The following is a 21,795-nucleotide window of genomic DNA, read 5'->3' as shown; positions in this document are numbered from 1 at the left end:
GCTGTAAAGCATTCTTTTAAACTTGTGTTTCTTGAGACTGCTTATGAGAATTTGTCTCCATTTTGCTTTGAGAAAAGCGATAGTAATTTTTAGTCAGCATATGTAGCCTCTGACTCCTCATCAGTTTTTCTTTCTGGAAAAGCTGAAAATTCTACCAACAGTCCAAGAACTGAGATTTGTTTTTCAGTTTTATAATTCCTTTGTGCAAAATGATTTAGCAACTAAACAAAAAAATTGCCTCTAACTAACAAAATTAGGATAACAATAGCACATTCAAGAAAAGTTATATTAAGCAGCACAAACTATTTTTTTTCCAGAAACCTACAATTTTTCCCCATTTGACTGTATTGAACTTCAATGGTTAACATACAAGACACAGTTGGTGGAACGGTGGTTAGCTACTCAATACCCATTCCACCTCAACTGATAAGTCTGAGCTAATCATGGTACTTCCATTTTCCTCCCCAGGTCTTAGTTCATGAATGATCTCATAATCTAATCCTGGACAATGATGTGAAAAAAATAAAAATAAGAAACAACTGTGTTGGAGGACTTTAGGGAAACCTTTCTCATTCTTAAGAAAGAGACATAAAAGAGTATGGCCCTAACTTCCAGTTAAAGTTACCATCTGGTTGTAATCATAGGAACTGCTAGTATGATCCTCTTATCAACCTAAGAATAAAACCACACAGAACAATGAGCAGAACCAAGGGAATCACAGAGGAGAGGAGCAAGACCCTTGAGGTACTGTGCCTGGTGAGGCCCCTATCTGTGACATTCTGTTACATGAAAAAAAACACTTCCTTTAGGAAATTTATATTAAACCATATATTGGCATTTTCATATGGCTCAATTTAATATAAAGAAACAGAGAAAATAATCACTGTACATCTAAATGACCAATAACAATCATTGTTAATAGTTTGATGTATTTAAGGCCACATTAAAAAACACCACTCTCAGAAAGAGCTGACTACAAAAAGCTAGTTTTGTAAAATTGTAAGCAAGGAAATTCATTTGCCTCTCTGGAAATGACTTGCTTCCTGTTATTCTGTGGATAGAATTTGGAAAATGAAGAGGGACTAATTTTAAAAACAGTTAAACAAGAAGACAGCACCAGTAAGGGATGATCTCACAAGAATTATTATAAGTTATACTGCAGACTGTTCATATCCTTTGCCCACTTTTTGATGGCGTTGTTTGGTTTTTTTCTTGTAAATTTGTTTGAGTTCTTTGTAGATTCTGGATATTAGCCTTTTGTCAGATGAGTAGATTGCAAAAATCTTCTCCCATTCTGTAGGTTGCCTGTTCACTTTGATGGTAGTTTCTTTTGCCGTGCAGAAGCTCTTTAGTTTAACTAGACCCCATTTGTCAATTTTGGCTTTTGTTGCCATTGCCTTTGGTGTTTTCGACATGAAGTCCTTGCCCATTCCTATGTCCTGAATGGTATTGCCTAGGTTTTCTTCTAGGGTTTTTATGGTTTTAGGGACATGGATGAAGCTGGAAACCATCATTCTCAGCAAACTATAGCAAGGACAAAAAACCAAACACCGCATGTTCTCACTCATAGGTGGGAATTGAACAATGAGAACACTTGGACACAGGAAGGGGAACATCACACACTGGGGCCTGTTATGCGGTAGGGGGAGAGAGGAGGGATAGCATTAGGAGATATACCTAATGTAAATGATGAGTTAATGGGTGCAGCACACCAACATGGCACATGTATACATATGTAACAAACCTGCACGTTGTGCACATGTACCCTAGAACTCAAAGTACAATAAAAAAAATAAAAGTTATACTGTAGACTAATTATATTCTGTACTGCAATTGAAAAGGCAGACAAATCATTCTACTTATATGCTTTATTTTGGGAGTCTGTATTTGAAAAATTAACAGTAATACAAGTGGTAGTATAGAAGACAGAAGGAACAGAATTTAGAATTATCCTCTTTAGGTATAAATCAAAGAAATATTAAATAAATGGAATGAGATTGATTGCAGGATATTGCAGACGAAGTCATTTGAACTAAACCTCAGTTTTCCTAACTTTCAAATGAGAACAATAGGAACTACTCTGCAAGAAATGTTTTTAATGATTTCATAGTGAATTTGGATCCTAGCATAGTCTCTGATACATCCTGCACTAAGGGTGTGTTTTATTAACAAGCAGCTGTCACAATCACTCCTATTGTAGTTCTGTTACTTCACTCTGTCCAGGCCAGAAATAAAAATTCCCTTTTATGAAAAACTGCACCATTTACTTAGATATTCTTTTCTGCTCTGGCTTTTAGTTATTTGAATATTATCCCTGCCCCCTCCTCCCTGGTAGAATATAGGTTCTTTGCTAATTTTTATTCAGTAAGAGTCAAATTTGGGTGAAGAATTATAACAAGAGAGAAGTAAACAGGAATAGAAGTAAAGCCAAAAGCTTTATTGCTAAACAAGTTAAGATAGCTGAAATAGGACTTAGTAATTTCAAATAAAATATTTACTCCAAGAATGATAGCTGGACCAAGTCATCAGTTTAAAAATAACATTTTAAGTTTGAGGCCCGGTGTGGTGGCTCACATCTGTAATCCCAGTACTTTGGGAGGTCGAGGCGGGTGGATCACCTGAGCCCAGTAGTTTGAGACCAGCCTGGCCAGCATGGTAAAACCCTGTCTCTACTAAAAATACAAAAATTAGCCAGGCTTGCTGGTGCACATCTGTAATCCCAGCTACTGGGAAGGCTGAGGCATGAGAATCGCTTGAACCTGGGAGACAGAGGTTGCAGTGAGCCGAGATCGTGCCACTGTACTCCAGCCTGTGCGACAGAGCAAGATTCCATCTCAAAAAAAAAAAAAAAATAAATAAATTATAAGTTTGGAAATCTGTGGAACTGCATGTTTCTTTGTCCTTTAGAATCCAATTCAGTGGTACACTGTGCTCACATATAGAGTTCATTAATCAGATAAAAATAATGATTGGTTTATACATGACTGTCTTAACCATGTAGTTAGGATGTTTTCAGAGAGTTTAAAACAGGTTCAAGTGCTGTTTTATTAGGAAACGTCATATTCTATTAAGAAAAAAAAAACCTTTACTTGAATCAACTTTACTACATTTAATTAGACAGATTAATATAACTTCTTTAAGCAGGAATACTACTGAACTGATCTATTAAATCATATTGATAATATTTTAAAGTACTTCTATGAAACTTTCAACAGTTCTAAAAAAAATTAATCAGGAATATCAGAGTCAGCAAGGGAATCATCTTTTCAGTTCAATGGTAAAACCCAAACTGCAACAGTTATATGTTTCCTGATATTCTTTGATGGCAGACTTGAATTTGCCTCGGTTAACAAAATATGTAGCTAATATAATCAGTACAGTGACATATAACACATGTAACTATAGCCATCAGAGACTGCTGCAAAAATGGTTGTAAAACCTACTCTATCCATTGCAGGGTATTTGTAGCAATCTTGGCAATGGAAAGTAGATTTACTGATCACAATAACAACAGTAAAAGATGCCACATTTCTCAACCTTTCTATTACTTTATAATAAAGTAACAGTAAAGTAATAGTATGTGTGTGTATGTATATATATATATACATACACACACACACACTTAAAGTATATACTTTATATATTGAAGTACATATATATTTGTATATTTACTGGAATATACAAATATAAATTTAAATAAATATTTCTATATATTTATATATTTATTGGAATATATATGTATATATTTAAGTATTTAAATAATCACAAGGAAAAGCAGTTATGTGAAAATTATGCACATAATTCACCACTTAATTGTTTTCTAAAGTCCAGTATTTTATGGACAAATTTCTTGATAAAGCAATTTACAATTACATGAGAAGTAACAGAAAATCTGAATAGCTCTATGTATATTAAATAACTCTTCCCATCCGATAAAAAAGTGCATTCACTTAACAGTTTCACTCATTTGTTCTATCAAATACTTAAGGAAGAAATAATGGCAGTGTTACACAGATTTTTTAAACACATAGATGCAAAGGGATCACTTCCCAACACATTTTATGAGAAACGCAAACCCTAATATCAAAACATGATAAAGATACTATAAAAGACACACACACACACACACATATATATATACACACACATATATATGTATATGTACATATAAACTCTATAAACTACAGACAAAAATACTTTAAGAAAACATTAGTGAATTGAACCCAACGATATATAAAAGGATACCATGACAAAGGAGGATTTGTCTCAGGACTATTATGTTGGTTTAACATTCAAGAATCAATTAATGAAATTCATCATGTTTATTTACAAAAAGGAAAAAAACAATCACTTTCAGTACATGCAGAAGAAGTATATGATAAAATTCAACACTATTCATGATAAAAACTCTTAGCAATCTAGAAATAATAAGAAATTTACTTATGCTAACAAGCAATATCTACAAAAAAACTGACAGCTAACCTACTTAATATTGGGGCAAGCCTTAACTGATATTTACTTCCTATAGTGCTACAGCAATAAAAATAATTTGATATATAATATGCATATAATCCGGGATATCCAACTATTTTAAAATCCACCTATTAGCAGTCTTAATTCCCTCTGCAATCTTTGGTCATCTTTGTCATGTAACTGAACAGATTTATAGGATCTAAGAGATTAAGACGTAGGCATTATATAGCTGTTCTGGGAAATCCCTGGTCAAGTTCCTCTTTCAATGACTAAAAAGATCTTATATCTCCACATAAGTATAGACTTTTTCTTCCAATTTACTTGGGGGAAAATGGTATTAACCATGAGTATCATTTGTTACTGAAGTGAGCCACAATAAGATCAGTGTGCAGCTTTCACACAAGAAAAGTTTAAAATGTTTAATGAATTGATAGCATAATGCATGATTAATCTCTAAAATCAACATTAAAAAATCAGATCGAGTTCTGCCCATTGAATTAAAAAGTCAGATAGGGTCCTTCTTCAAATAAAGTAATGGTATTCGGAATGTATATCTCATTATAGAAAAAAATGTCTAAGCCACAGAAGGTAATAGGAATAAACACACCTCTTCTCACACCTCTTTAAAAATGCTGTTATGTGGTAGAAATGTGGCCACCTTCCCCAAATTACAGTCACCTGACCTCTGTGTTTTAGACTCTGAAAAAAATAGCACAGATGTCTAGAATCAGTGTGAGTGTAATTTAAATGATGTTTGATATTGTTTCAAGAAGAGAATAAAAGGAGAATAGAAAAACTGTATGACTTTTCTTTGTTTCTTTGTGCCCTGAAATAGCCATCCTTATTGCTCATTTTAAAAGAGAAAAGTAAATCTGGCTTAGAGAAGAGCATTATTCCTGATTTAGTCAAAACCCAAAAACTGTGAATCCCAACTCTATATCTAAGACTCCTTCATTCTGCATTGTGAATAGATATATAGATATCTAGATATCTATATATCTATATATATAGATATCTCCATATATATGTATGCGTATATATGATTGTTAAATGCCTGAGGCTGAGCATTTTGTCTATTTTTGTGCACTATTGTATACATCCCCAGAGCTTAGTAGAGTGCCTGGGGCACATGGTAGTTAATCAGTGCTTTTAATGAAAGAATGAATCTATCCAATTTGCTCTGCCCAGTGGGATATCATCTTATAGGCACCTTCAATTCCTCATCATTAAAACTGATTTCACATTATCTGACCCACAATTCTGCTCCCAGAAATTTACCCTGAAAATCCACCTCCAACAATACAAAAACACATTTGCACAAAGTTATTCCTTGCAGTACTATTTATAATTACAAAACAACTAAAAACTACCTAAATGTCAAACCATAGGTGATTGAATAAACCATGGTTATTATGATATAGCCACTATTGAATAATATGCAGCTGTAAATATATATATATATAATAGCCTCTATAGAGTAATATGTAACTCTATGTCATACATGTTCATATACATATGACATAGTAAACGGCACGACTTATAGCTACATATTACTCTATTGTGATTATAATACACACATATATGGCATGACTTATAGAAAATATCAAATACAACAAAAAAGTATAATAGAGCATATATAGCATATTACGTCTTATGTAAGAAATGAGGTGAACATAAGAAATACATGTTTCTGTCAACTTTTACCAAAAAAACTATAGGGAAGATAAACCAGGAAATAATGAAGTTGTTTATCTTCAAAGGATGAGGTGGGAAGAATGGAGTAGAGAGTGGAAAGTATACAAGAGAGACTAGAACTTTTGTGTGTGTCTGTATATATTTGTGTGTGTTTAAGTTTCATGTATAGTATTAACTTTTGGAAGCATGTTAGTGTTTTCCTTATAAAATAAAATAAAAATAGGAAAGGAAGAAGAAACCTAAAACAGAAAGCAAACTAAAATAAATTAAATTATATTTCAAATGACTACTATGAGCACACTGAAGAGGAGTGTGGGAAAGAACTAAGCCAAATTGTTTATGAACACAGTATCTGACTATATATCCTTAGTACTGGACATGATAGGACAGTGAGGAGAAAACTGCAAACTTTCATACATTTTTTTTAGAAAGTTTTTTTTAAGCAAAGCAATTCTTTAATAGCAAAGAAACTCAGAAACTAATTCAGTTTTATTATAAGACTGAACCAATTAGTAAAAGTATTGAAGCCAGAGATCTCATGACAGTGGAAAAACACAATTATGGAAAGGAAGCAGGCAAAAAAGAACCCAGTAGAGATAAACTGGAATGGGAAGTGTGAAGTGATAATATTTAAAGTACACATATATGTGTGTATATGCAAGCACATGGACACAGGTGTATTTATGTATATAATACATAAATACATACATTTAATGGAACTGTGTGCTGAAAGGCAGAGAAACAAAGTCAACCCAGTTGCAAAGAGTTTACCTAGTGCGCATTCAAAGAAACCAGGGCTCCATGGAGAAATGCCTGATTTCAAGGCTGAATCCAAAAGAGTCTAGAACATCTGATGAGGCTGAAAAGTAAGGAGGTACTTAAAAAACATGGGACCGAGTTACAAGGACAGAAACCATTTTGAAGAAGCTTCCACTGACCACATCTGGGACCACATGTGCACTAAAATAAGTACAGCAATGAATTATGAACCTTTGAAAAAGAGAAAATCATCGTCACATATTGATGATAGACAAGGAAGAAGGGAAGGTTTTTACTTATAGGAGAATGTCAATGCTGACTGGTAAACAGAAAAGAAATAATGAAGTTTGAAAATAATTATGTTCTAACTTTCATAATGAAGATTAGATCAGGCAAGAATTGTGATGAACAGATGTTAAACATAGGGAGAAATTTAGATGAGAAATATGATATTTTCGTGATGGTAAAATGTTTCCTTATTAGTTACAGAGGGGAAAAATCATTAACACAGTGGAGAAATTGAGGAAAACCTTAAACAGGTGCATAAAAATTATCACTGCTAATGAAGTACAAGTGGACATCTGTGTTTCCAGATATGATACCTTTAGGAGAGAGCATTAACTAAGTAGTATTTCAACTAAGAATGAAGAACCTGAATCTAATTATGAGGAAACATCAGAATATCAGATAAATACAAAATGAGAGGGATGAATTCTTCTGTATACATATTATAAGAGAAAAAAAGAACAATCAAGAGAATAAGATAAAATGCTAATAACTAGTAAATCTGGAAAACAAGTAAAGAATATTTTGTATTGTTTTTATTCTTGTAAACTTTCTGTAAGTTTAAAATTATTTCCAGACAAAAATAATTTTTAAAAAAGTAATGCATGAATATATGCTCCTCGAAGAAAAAAATCAGATAGATATAGAAGGAAAACTGAAGATGAAAAATAAACTATTAACCTCTCTAACTCATCTTTTCCCCACTGGCAGCCAAACTTCACAAAGTCAGATTTTTTTGTTTTGTTTTGTTCTGCTCTCTAATGTATCTCAAACACATAGACCAGTGCTTGGCAAGTAGATAGCTGCTACATCATTCATTTGTTGGATAAATTAATGAATAGGTAAATAGTAATGTGCTGTTCCTGTCACTTTATTTAGATATATATTAAAGAAGTTTTGCCTTATTCATTAAGTAAATTGGGTCACATTACTAAATAACTCAAGATGATTTCATTCTTATCCCTGAAACATGCTTTACCATTATTATAACCAATTCTTGCTCTTTCACTCTCGAAACAGGACCTACATCTTGGTTAAGATGGTAATTAAGGAAGGTAATTAATACCTTCCAAAGCTGCTTAAATAATTCACTCCTCTCTGCCTTTCCTGCTGTAACTGTAATGCATGTCATCCCATGCATTTGCACCATCTAACTACTTTTCTTCTTTGTCACCTTACTCTTTATCTTGGTCTCCTTCAACCCATGCAGTCAGGGTAATCTTCAAAACATAACTTTGTAATCAAAGTTTCCCTTGTCTTAAAATTTACAAAATGACTTTTTATGGCCTATAGAATTGATGATTAGCATAGATTACAACTGTTTCATGAACTTTTTATTTCTCCATCTTTACTGAGGTATAATTGGCAAATAAAAATTGAATATGCTTAAGGTGTTTACCTTGATGTTATCATGTGCATATACTACGTGAAACAATCACTGCAATCATTTTAATTAACATATCCATCACCTCCTGAGATTACCATATTTTTGTGTGTATCAAGAACACTTAACATCTACCCTCCTAGCAAACTTAAAAGTATACAATACTGTATTGTATTGCTAACTATATTCACATTGCTGTACAACATATTCACCTTGCATAGCTTATTCATCTTGCATAAATGAACTTACTCATTTTGCATAACTAAAATTTTGGATCTCTTGACTAACATCTTCCTATTTTCCCTTCTCTGCAGCCCCTGGCAACCCCTATTCTATTCACTACTATAAGCTTGACTATTTAGATTCCATATATAAGTGAGATAACGCAATATCTGTCTTTCTATGTTTGGATTGTTTCAAATAACATAAATTCCTCCATGTTCATCCATGTTGTTGCAAATGTCCAGATTTTCTTCTTTTTTTTTTAAGGCTGAATAATATTCAATAGTATATTATACATGTAATTATATATATTATATATACATACATATATATATATATGTATATCATACTTTTCAAATTCATTTATCTGTTGATATGTTTTGGCTGTGCCCCCACCTAAATCTCATCTTGAATTGTAGCTCCCTTGATCCTCATGTATCATGGGAGGAACCTGGTGGGAGGTAATTGAAACACGGGGGCAAGTTTTTCCCATGCTGTTCTCATGATATTGAATAAGTCTCATGAAATCTGATGGTTTTATAAAGGGTGGTTCCCCTACACATGCTCTCTTGCCTGCCGTCATGTAAGATGTGCCTTTGCTCCTCCTTTGCCTACTGCCATGATTGTGAGGCCTCCCTAGCCATGCAGAACTGTGAGTCTATTAAACCTCTTTTTCTTTATAAATTACCCAGTCTCTGATATTTCCTCCAAGCAGTATGAAAACGGACTAATACATCTGTCAATGCACATTTAGGTTATTTCCACAGCTTGGTTAATATGAATAATGCTGCAGTGAACATGGGAATGCAGATCTCTCTATGCAATAATGGTTTCCTTTGGATATATATCCAGCAGCAAAACTGCTAAATCATAAGGTAATTATATTTTTAATTTATTGAGGAATTTCTGTACTGCTTTCCATAACAGCTGTGCCAACTTACATTCCCACCAACAGAGTACAGGGGTCATGTGCCCATTTTAATCAGATTATGTGAGATTTTTGGCTACTAACTTTCATGCATTCCTTATAAATTTTGGATATTAACTCATATATATATATATGCATATACATATATGGTTTATAAATATTTTGTCCCATTATTAAAGTTCCTGTTCACTCTGATGATTATCTACTTGGCTGTGCAGAAGCATTTTAGTTTGATGCAACCCCATTTGTCTATATGGATAGCACTGTCAAATGCTTTTTCTGTGTTTACTGAAATGATCTTGTGGCTTTTTTTCTTTCAACCTATTAATGTGTTCTATTGCATTGATTTGCATGTGTTGAAAGATATTTGCATTCCAGGGACAAATCCCACTTAATCACGGTGTATCATCATTTTAATACACTGCTGAATTTGGGTACCTAGCATTTTATTGAGGATTTTTGTATCTATGTTCATCAGGAGTATTGGCCTGCAGTTTGCTTTCCTTCTTCTGGCTTTGGTATCAGGATAACACTAGCCTCATAAAATGAATTTTAAAGTGCTTCTTCTTCTATTTGTCAGAATAATTTGAGAAGGACGAGTATTAATTCTTCTTTAAATGTCTGGTATAATTTACCCATGAAGCCATATGGTCTTGGACATTTCTTTGTTGGAAAGTTTTGACTACTGATTCAATTTCCTTATTTGTTACTAGTCTGTTTGGACTTTGAATTTCTTCTTGATTCAAGTTTCATAGATTGTATGTTTCTAGGAATTTATCCATTTTTCTAGGTTATCAAATTTGTTGGCATATAATTGTTCATAATAGTCTCATGTCTTCTTTAATTTCTGAGGTACCCACTGTAATTTCTTCTCTTTTATTTCTGATTTTATTTATTTGAGACTTTTCTTTTTTGCTTAGTCTAGCTAAAGGTTTATTGATTTTACCTTTTCTATAAACAAAATCTTAATTTTATTGATTTTTCTCATTGTCTTTTTCAACTCTATTTAACGTATTTCTATTATAATCTTAATTATTTCCCTCGTTCTGCTAATTTTAGGCTTAGGCTTAAGTGTTTTTCTTTTGCCACTTTCTTAAAGGGTAAAGCTAGGTTGTTTATTTGAAGTCTTTCTTCTTTCATAACCTAGGCATTTATTGCTATAAACTTCTCTCCTAGCAATGCTTTTGCTACATCCCATAAGTTTTGTTATGCCATTTTTTTTTTTGGTCTCAAAATAGCTTTTAAAATTCCCTTTGATTTCCTATTTGACCCAATAATTGCTCAAGAGTGTGTTGTTCAGTGTATTCGTCCATTCTTTCATTGCTATAAAGACATACCTGAGACTGGGTAATTTATAAAGAAAAGAGGTTTAATTGGCTCATGGTTCTGCAGACCATACAAGCATAGTGCTGACATTTGCTTGGCTTCTGAGCATGTATCAGGGAGCTTTTACTCATGGTGCAAGGTGAAATGGGATCAGGTACTTCAAATGGCAAATATAGGAGCAAGGAGGAGCAGGTGCTACACACTTAAAACAACCAGATTTCACAAGAACTCACTATCATAAGGACAGCACCAAGCCATGAGGGATCAGTCCCCATGACCCAAATATCTCTGACCAAGCTTCAATTCCAGCATGGAGGGTTACAATTGACATGAGATTTGGCCTGGAGGTATATTCAAACTATATCTTTTAGTTTCCACATTTTCATAATTTTTCCTGTTTCCCTGCTGTTATTGATTTCTATTTCTATTCCATGGAGGTTGGAAAAGACAGTTGGAATAATTTCAGTCTTCTTAAAGTTGTTAAGACTTGTTTTGTGACCTAACATGATTTATCTCAGAGTGCATCCCATGAGCACTTGAGAAGAATGTGAATTCTTCTGCTGTTGGGTGCAAAGTTCTGTATATGTCTGTCAGGTCCATTGGTCTATAGTGTTGTTTAAGTCAGAGGTTTCTTGATTTTCTGTCTAGATATTCTATTCATTATTGTAAGTGGGATATTAAAGTCCCATAAATTATTTTATGGCTGTCAAATTCTTGCTTCAGATCTGTCAATATTTGCTTTATAATTTAGGTGCTCTGATAAGAGTCATACTAATTGTCATATCTTCCTGGTGAATTGACTCTTTTACTGTGTAATGATCTTTTTTTTTTTTTTTTTGTCTCAAGAGATAGTTTTTGACTTAAAATCTAATTTGTCTGATATAAATTTAGCAACCCCTGCTTTGTTTTGGTTACCATTTGCATGGAATATCAGTTTCTGTCCCTTTTCTTTCATCTTATGTGTGTCTTTAATTGAAAGTGAGTGCCTAATGAACAGATGCAATTGTTTTGTTCATGTTTGCCTACTCAGGCTGTAATACTATTAAAATGTATAGCTGATGAACATATTTGTATTAAATGAACAAATTATCAGCATTACTAAAAGTTCCTTGTGTGTGTGCATATATATAAACAGCTTAGATAGATAGATAGATGGACATATATAGATATAAATATAGATATACAGGACTCAGTAATCCAATTTTTGTTGAGTCATCTTCTTTTCTGTAATCCTAAGATTTCTGTTTTCTTTGCATTTGTACCTGACTCTGGACTCTAATTTTCCTTCACCCAAGTAATCCCTCTGGATTCCAAGATGTCTTTCCTTATTAGGTTGAATCTTTGTTGACTTTTTTCCCCATTCTATTTACATTGGCATTTATTCTATACTCATGTCATTTTATTTATCTAAACCTCTTAGGAAAGGTCTTAACACTTACTGAGAATAGATCTCAGTATATATATTACAGCTATATGATCAGACCATAAACAATTAGCCCCCCAATTCTGCAAGGCAGCACTATTTACAAACACTGGAACCCAAACTAAAAAGCAAATATCTTCAGAATACAAAAAGGAAACTAAGTTTACTAAGTATTTATCTCACACACACAAACACACACGCACACAAACATGCACACACACACCTGAGTTAATACATATTGCAAGAATGAAGAAGTTAATGGGTCCTAGGCTTAATAACTGGGTGATGAAATAATCTGTACAACAAAACCGCATGACACAAGTTTACCTATGTAACGACCCTGCAATTGTACCCCTGAACTTAAAATAAAAGATTAAAAAAAGAAGAAATTTTTAAAAATTATTTTGAGATGGTATTCTATTGTTTGTATCTATTTGAGCAAAACAATGTGAATGTGACCTAAGGGGTGGATAGCAAAAAGAACTTCAGTAAACAGAACTGAAGAAACTGTGTTGGAATATAAGCTGTTAAATGAAAGTCTACTTTACTTCTTCAGTTTACTTAGCAAGGACTTGCTTCCTGATTCATGGAATTAAACTACTGGAATACTTACCTTCGAGGATGATTGGCATCAAACAATGTGTTGTCATCATCCTCATCATCTTGTTCTAAAGGTGTCAATTCCATATTTTCTATGTTAGTGTCCAAAACTCCGTATCTCCTAGTCTTTCGGTTTCTTCTTCTCATCCTATCAAATAGAACAAATTAATGAATAAAAATTATTTAATATGGTATAGTTTATATTTATAAAATAAATTATTATTCTGTTTCTGACATAGGAAACACTCAGTATCAGAATGGTTACATTTCAGATATGCAACAAATTTACCACCTAGGATTAAACTTCATGAAACAAAACTTACGCCTACATGTTTATGTGCCATTGCCTGTTTCTTCTGCCTGACATACTTTCTTCTCTCTGTGTCAACTGATGGTGTTGACAAATAACTTTCAAGCCTTAATTCAGGTACCGTACTTTAAGCCTTAATTTTTAAAGGCTTAGGTCAGGTACTTCTTTACTGAAACCTCCTGCTCCAGCCTTTTCCCCATGTCCTCCATGCTTTCTTACCACTATTTAGATGCCCCTCTAAGAAACTGTATGTATACGCATATTCACAGACTAAACTGATAGCCCACAACTCTAGCTGCACACCAGAATTACCTGGGAGTATTTTTTAAAGTTCTATGTTTAGGCCATAACTGAATCAAAATGTACAGCAAAAAAGAACTAAATATGAATGTTTTGTTGAGGTTCTAAATGTGATTCCAATGTGATATAAACCATTATCTGAGATTAGTGGTTCTTGCAGTGTGGTTCTCTGGATCAGCAGAATCACAGTCACCTAGGAACTTACAAGAAATGCAAATCTTCATGGCTAGCCCAGACTTAGTGAATAACAAACTTTGAAGATGGGGCCCAGAAACCTGTGTTTTAACAAACGTTTCTTATGCTTTTGATGCATATTCAAGTTTGAGAACCACTGGCACCACTGGCTTAGAGAAATTCAAAAGATTCAAGGGTGCTTAACATTCATTATTATTAGCCGTATGTATGAAATCTCAAGATTTAGAGTCCCACTTCCAGTTTGTGTCTCAAATAACTTGTACTTTTCCTTCAAATCATTTACCTTAATTTGCATTCCTATGTGCTGATGTATATGTTTATGTGGGGTTTATTCATCTGTCTCTCCCACTAAGTTCTCTGAGGGCAACAACCAAGACTGCTTTATTCACCACTACATAACCACTTTCTAGCACAGTGATGTATCAATTAAGATGTTATTCAATTAATTGTTGAGGGTCTGAGTGACTTCTACCTTGGTGACTAAAACCGTGACCCTGCAAGGAATGCCTAAGTCATCTCCAATGCAACAACTTCAACTCCACACACAGCAAAATGTGTTTCACAAGAGTGTTCATTGGAGTTTGAAAACAAAATAGAAAATATTTCAGAAAGTTATCACAAATAAAATCAGTTTACATAAATTCTGATTTACTCTGTTTGACATATGTGGGATAAGAAATACTTGGGCTATAACATCAACTGTAAAGAGCAACATGAGACTCCTCAAACATGACAGTGAAGCTCCTGGAAAACAAACACACCTTCAACAAATAATTGAGTCTTATTAAGCATCAGGTATGATATTAGCATCTGGGTGTAAAGTGCCTGGTCTCAGTGTTGAAATTTACAAAATATTACTAAGTGTGAGCACAAACCAAGAAAATTTCCACCAGTCATTACCTATAGAGCTATCTACATACACGTCTAAAGTGATGGAACAGGAAACGGAGAGTTAAGCATAGTATTTAAAGTTACAAATGTAACCAATGAAAGGGTCAGTAAATATTAGTAGTAGCAAAAATGAAGCAGTATGAAATACAAAGTACTCTTTCTTTCATAGTGAGAAATTAAGTATGTTTAGGTTGTTACATTAACGTGTGTGTGTGTGTGTGTGTGTGTGTGTGTGTGTGTGTGTGTGTGTGTGTATGTGTGCCCACACAACCACACACAGCATGTAGACCAGAGGTCTAAACTTTCTCTGTAAAAAACCCAGGCAAACAGGGTCTGGAGTGGACCTCCAGCAAACTCCAACAGACCTGCAGCTGAGGGTCCTGACTGTTAGAGGAAAAACTAACAAACAGAAAGGACATCCACATCAAAACCCCATCTGTACGTCACCATCAACAAAGACCAAAGGTAGATAAAACCACAAAGATGTGGAAAAAACAGAGCAGAAAAACTGGAAACTCTAAAAATCAGAGCACCTCTCCTCCTCCAAAGGAACGCAGCTTCTCACCAGCAACAGAACAAAGCTGGACAGAGAATGACTTTGACGAGTTGAGAGAAGAAGGCTTCAGACGATCAAACTACTCCAAGCTAAAGGAGGAAGTTCGAACCCATGGCAAAGAAGTTAAAGACCTTGAAAAAGAATTAGATGAATGGCTAACTAGAATAATCAATGCAGAGAAGTCATTAAAGGACCTGATGGAGCTGAAAACCATGGCATGAGAACTACGTGATGAATGCACAAGCCTCAGTAGTCGATGCGATCAACTGGAAGAAAGGGTATCAGTGATGGAAGATCAAATGAATGACATGAAGCGAGAAGAGAAGTTTAGAGAAAAAAATAAAAAGAAACAAACAAAGCCTCTAAGAAATATGGGACTATGTGAAAAGACCAAATCTACGTCGGATTGGTGTACCTGAAAGTGACGGGGAGAATGGAAACAAGTTGGAAAACACTCTGCAGGATATTATCCAGGAGAACTTCCCCAATCTAGCAAGGCAGGCCAACATTCAAATTCAGGAAATACACAAAATGCCACAAAGATACTCCTCGAGAAGAGCAACTCCAAGACACATAATTGTCAGATTCACCAAAGTTGAAATGAAGGAAAAAATGTTAAGGGCAGACAGAGAGAAAGGTCGGGTTACCCACAAAGGGAAGCCCATCAGACTAACAGCTGATCTCTCGGCAGAAACTCTACAAGCCAGAAGACAGTGGGGGCCAATATTCAACATTCTTAAAGAAATGAATTTTCAACCCAGAATTTTATATCCAGCCAAACTAAGCTTCATAAGTGAAGGAGAAATAAAATCCTTTACAGACAAGCAAATGCTGAGAGATTTTGTCACCACCAGGCCTGCCCTACAAGAGCTCCTGAAGGAAGCACTAAACATGGAAAGGAACAACTAGTACCAGCCACTGCAAAAACATGCCAAGTTGTAAAGACCATCGAGGCTAGGAAGAAACTGCATCAACTAACGAGCAAAATAACCAGCTAACATAATAATGAAAGGATCAAATTCACACATAATAATATTAACCTTAATTGTAAATGGGCTAAATGCTCCAATTAAAAGACACAGGCTGCCAAACTGGATAAAGAGTCAAGACCCATCGGTGTGCTGTATTCAGGAAACCCATCACACATGCAGAGACACACATAGGCTCAAAATAAAGGGACGGAGGAAGATCTACCAAGCAAATGGAAAACAAAAAAGGCAGGGGTTGCAATCCTAGTCTCTGATAAAACAGACTTTAAACCAACAAAGATCAAAAGAGACAAAGAAGGCCATTACATAATGGTAAAGGGATCAATTCAACAAGAAGAGCTAACTATCCTAAATATATATGCACCCAATACTGGAGCACCCAGATTCATAAAGCAAGTCCTGAGTGACCTACAAAGAGACTTAGACTCCCACACAATAATAATGGGAGACTTTAACATCCAACTGTCAACATTAGACAGATCAACGAGACAGAAAGTTAACAAGGATATCCAGGAACTGAACTCAGCACTGCATCAAGCGGACCTAATAGACATCTACAGAACTCTCCACCCCAAATCAACAGAATATACATTCTTTTCAGCAGCACACCACACCTATTTCAAAACTGACCACATAGTTGGAAGTAAAGCACTCCTCAGCAAATGTAAAAGAACAGAAATTATAACAAACTGTCTCTCAGACCACAGTGCAATCAAACTAGAACTTAGGATTAAGAAACTCACTCAAAACCGCTCAACTACGTGGAAACTGAACAACCTGCTCCTGAATGACTACTGGGTACGTAATGAAATTAAGGCAGAAATTAATAAGTTCTTTGAAACCATTGAGAACCAAGACACAACATACCAGAATCTCTGGGACACATTCAAAGCAGTGTGTAGAGGGAAATTTATAGCACTAAATGCCCACAAGAGAAAGCAGGAAAGATCTAAAATTGACATCCTAACATCACAATTAAAAGCACTAGAGAAGCAAGAGCAAACACATTCAAAAGCTAGCAGAAGGCAAGAAATAACTAAGATCAGAGCAGAACTGAAGGAAATAGAGACACAAAAATTACTTCAAAAAATCAACGAATCCAGGAGCTGGTTTTTTGAAAAGATCAACAAAATTGATAGACCACAAGCAAGACTAATAAAGAAGAAAAGAGAAAAGAATCAAATAGATGCAATAAAAAATGACAAAGGGGATATCACCACCGATCCCACAGAAATACAAACTACCATCAGAGAATACTATAAACACCTCTATGCAAATAAACTAGAAAATCTAGAAGAAATGGATAAATTCCTTGACACATACACCCTCCCAAGACTAAACCAGGAAGAAGTTGAATCTCTGAATAGACCAATAACAGGCTCTGAAATTGAGGCAATAATTAATAGCTTACCAACCAAAAAAATTCCAGGACCAGATGGAGTCACAGCCAAATTCTACCAGAGGCACAAGGAGGAGCTGGTACCATTCCTTCTGAAACTATTCCAATCAATAGAAAAAGAAGGAATCCTCCCTAACTCATTTTATGAGGCCGGCATCATCCTGATACCAAAGCCTGGCAGAGACACAACAAAAAAAGAGAATTTTAGACCAATATCCCTGATGAACATCAATGCAAAAATCCTCAATAAAATACTGGCAAACCGAATCCAGCAGCACATCAAAAAGCTTATCCACCAAGATCAAGTGGGCTTTTGACAAAATTCAATAACTCTTCATGCTAAAAACTCTCAATAAATTAGGTATTGATGGGACATATCTCAAAATAATAAGAGCTATCTATGACAAACCCACAGCCAATATCATACTGAATGGGCAAAAACTGGAAGCATTCCCTTTAAAAACTGGCACAAGACAGGGATGCCCTCTCTCACCACTCCTGTTCAACATAGTGTTGGAAGATCTGGCCAGGGCAATCAGGCAGGAGAAGGAAATAATGGGTATTCAATTAGGAAAAGAGGAAGTCAAATTGTCCCTGTTTGCAGATGACATGAATTGTATATCTAGAAAACCCCATCGTCTCAGCCCAAAATCTCCTTAAGCTGATAGGCAACTTCAGCAAAGTCTCAGGATACAAAATCAATGTGCAAAAATCACAAGCATTCTCACACACCAATGACAGACAAACGGAGAGCCAAATCATGAGTGAACTCCCATTTACAATTGCTTCAAAGAGAAGAAAATACCTAGGAATCCAACTTACAACGGATGTGAAGGACCTCTTCAAGGAGAACTACAAACCACTGCTCGATGAAATAAAAGAGGATACAAACAAATGGAAGAATATTCCATGCTCATGGATAGGAAGAATCAATATCATGAAAATGGCCATACTGCCTAAGGTAATTTATAGATTCAATGCCATCCCCATCAAGCTACCAATGACTTTCTTCACAGAATTGGAAAAAACTACTTTAAAGTTCATATGGAACCAAAAAAGAGCCCACATTGCCAAGTCAATCCTAAGCCAAAAGAACAAAGCTGGACGCATCACGCTACCTGACTTCAAACTATACTACAAGGCTACAGTAACCAAAACAGCATGGTACTGATACCAAAACAGAGATATAGACCAATGGAACAGAACAGAGTCCTCAGAAATAATGCCGCATATCTACAACCATCTGATCTTTGACAAACCTGACAAAAACAAGCAATGGGGAAAGGATTCCCTATTTAATAAATGGTGTTGGGAAAACTGGCTAGCCATATGTAGAAAGCTGAAACTGGATCCCTTCCTTACACCTTATACAAAAATTAATTCAACATGGACTAAAGACTTACATGTTAGACCTAAAACCCTAAAAACCCTAGAAGAAAACCTAGGCAATACCATTCAGGATATAGGGATGGGCAAGGGCTTCATGTCTAAAACACCAAAAGCAATGGCAACAAAAGCCAAAATTGACAAATGGGATCTAATTAAACTAAAGAGCTTCTGCACAGCAAAAGAAACTACCATCAGAGTGAAGAGGCAGCCTACAGAATAGGAGAAAATTTTTGCGATCTACTCATGTGACAAAGGGCTAATATCCAGAATCTACAATGAACTCAAACAAATTTACAAGAAAAAAACAAACAACCCCAACAAAAAGTGGGCAAAGGATATGAACAGACACTTCTCAAAAGAAGACATTTATGCAGCCAAAAGACACATGAAAAAATGCTCATCCTCACTGGCCATCAGAGAAATGCAAATCAAAATCACAATGAGATACCATCTCACACCAGTTAGAATGGCGATCATCAAAAAGTCAGGAAACAACAGGTACTGGAGAGGATGTGGAGAAATAGGAACACTTTTACACTGTTGGTGGGACTGTAAACTAGTTCAACGATTGTGGAAGTCAGTGTGGCGATTCCTTAGGGATCTAGAACTAGAAATCCCATTTGACCCAGCCATCCCATTAGTGGGTATATACCCAAAGGATTATAAAACATGCTGCTATAAAGACACGTGCCCATATATGTTTATTGCGGCACTATTCACAATAGCAAAGACTTGGAACCAACCCAAATGTCCAACAATGATAGACTGAATTAAGAAAATGTGGCACATATACACTATGGAATACTATGCAGCCATAAAAAAGGATGAGTTCCTGTCCTTTGTAGGGACATGGATGAAGCTGGAAACTATCATCCTCAGCAAACTATCGCAAGGACAAAAAACCAAACACCACATGTTCTCACTCGTAGCTGGGAATTGAACAATGAGAACACATGGACACAGGAAAGGGAACATCACACACCGGGGCCTGTTGTGGGGTGGGGGGAGGGGGGAAGGATAGCATTTGGATATATACCTAATGTTAAATGACAAGTTAATGGGTACAGCACACCAACATGGCACATGTATACATATGTAACAAACCTGCACGTTGTGCACATGTACCCTAAAACTTGAAGTATAACAGAAAGAAAAGAAGCTAAGCAACCCACCCAAAATGAAAAAAAAAATTAGATAGTATTTTATGCTCTGTAGGACACACTCTGCTACGTATTCATTTAAATTTTCGTTTTCTTTACCACTCTTAAAAATATATAGATGGATGATTGATAGATAGATAGACAGATAGATAAAACATTCTTAGCTTTTAGGCCTTACAAAAACATCAGAAGAAGGAATTTGGCCTGTGGGCCATACTTTGCTAACCTCTCATTTAGACTTATGAAAGTAATTAGCAGAGAAAAGAAATAATAAATGTATTGTCTTTAGAAAGTAGAAAGAGAAAAATAGTCTGGGCGTGGTGGCTCACACCTGTAATCCCAACACTTTGGGAGGCTGAGGCGGGCGGATCATCAGGAGTTCGTGACCAGCCTGGCCAGCATGGTGAAATCCTGTCTCTAGTAAAAATACAAAAATTAGCTGGGTGTGGTGGTGTGTGCCTGTAATCCCAGGTACTCAGGAAGCTAAAGCAGAATGGCTTGAACCTGGAAGGCAGAGGCTGCAGTGAGCTGAGATGAAGACACTGCACTCCAGCCTGGGTGACACAGTGAAGACTGTCTCAAAAAAAAAAAAAAAAAAAAGAAAAATAGAGGGAAGTTAGTTTACTATTGGTGCTTTTGAAACATCATTTAATGATATCTGCATGCAATTGTTTGATTTTAAAAAGTGATTACATAAGAGTGAGTGAAACTAATTGGAAATATAAGTTAAGGATATTGAGAGTTATAATTTCTCTTTCCTTTTGTCAGTCTTTTGCTCAGTTTTTGAAACCATATGGGTTCCAAACATTCTGACATTTTTAGTCAATGAAGTTAATGTCATGTGCAATTATTTTTGGAAATAAACTAGATTCTCCCAGGTCATATATATCAAATAGTCAATATGTTAACCTGTCATTGTTAGTCACAGGACATGCTGTCTAGTCTCAAAATAAACAAAAAAAAAAAATGATATGAATGTAGAGCTTAAGAACTGAAACATTCAGCTCATCTGATGTTCTTCTCTACATTCAATGTCTTTAACGATTCCTAATCTTACAATGAGTGGTCAAACTAATTTGCCTAATAATATTATTTTCCCTATCTGTGTATAGCCTAAACATTTGGCTGCATTGGTTTGAACATTTTATTCTTTATTCTATCCTTTAATTTAAATGTGTATGTAAATACTATCTTCTAAAAATGAATCCAAACTCTTTAGAAACATGAACCTATTTCCTATATAAAAACAGAATATTGTTAGGCATCAAATAAATGGGTGATGCAGTTCAAATCTAAATGAATTTACTGTTTTAGTATATGTACTGACTCATCCAAGAATGAGTAAAAAATACTATATATTATTAAATAAAATTTAAACTAGAAATGTAATTTCTCTAAAAATGTCTTTGCTCAGTCCAAAGTTATAGGCAGTGATAATTACGTGATCATACAGCTACATGTCCACATAAAAACATCAACTATAATAAAACATACACACTGTATACTATATG

General features: G+C 35.0%; 1 protein-coding gene across 2 annotated transcripts in view; it reads right to left on the bottom strand.

Annotated features, from left to right (window-relative positions):
• The window catches only part of FAM174A (family with sequence similarity 174 member A), a 49,552-nt gene that overhangs the window by 9,647 nt on the left and 18,110 nt on the right, over positions 1 to 21,795 (bottom strand). For both annotated transcript variants that reach the window (XM_002815762.5, XM_054555758.2), the window contains one exon: positions 13,109 to 13,243. In XM_002815762.5, the coding sequence (XP_002815808.4) occupies positions 13,109 to 13,243 (135 nt within the window). Of the gene's footprint in view, positions 1 to 13,108; positions 13,244 to 21,795 lie in introns of those variants that run through there.

The sequence above is a fragment of the Pongo abelii genome, chromosome 4 (genome assembly GCF_028885655.2).
Source record: "Pongo abelii isolate AG06213 chromosome 4, NHGRI_mPonAbe1-v2.0_pri, whole genome shotgun sequence".
In the NCBI taxonomy this organism is placed as follows: domain Eukaryota; kingdom Metazoa; phylum Chordata; class Mammalia; order Primates; family Hominidae; genus Pongo; species Pongo abelii.
The sequence above is the reverse complement of the archived record's forward strand: the minus strand, read 5'-3'. Positions and strand labels throughout refer to the sequence as shown.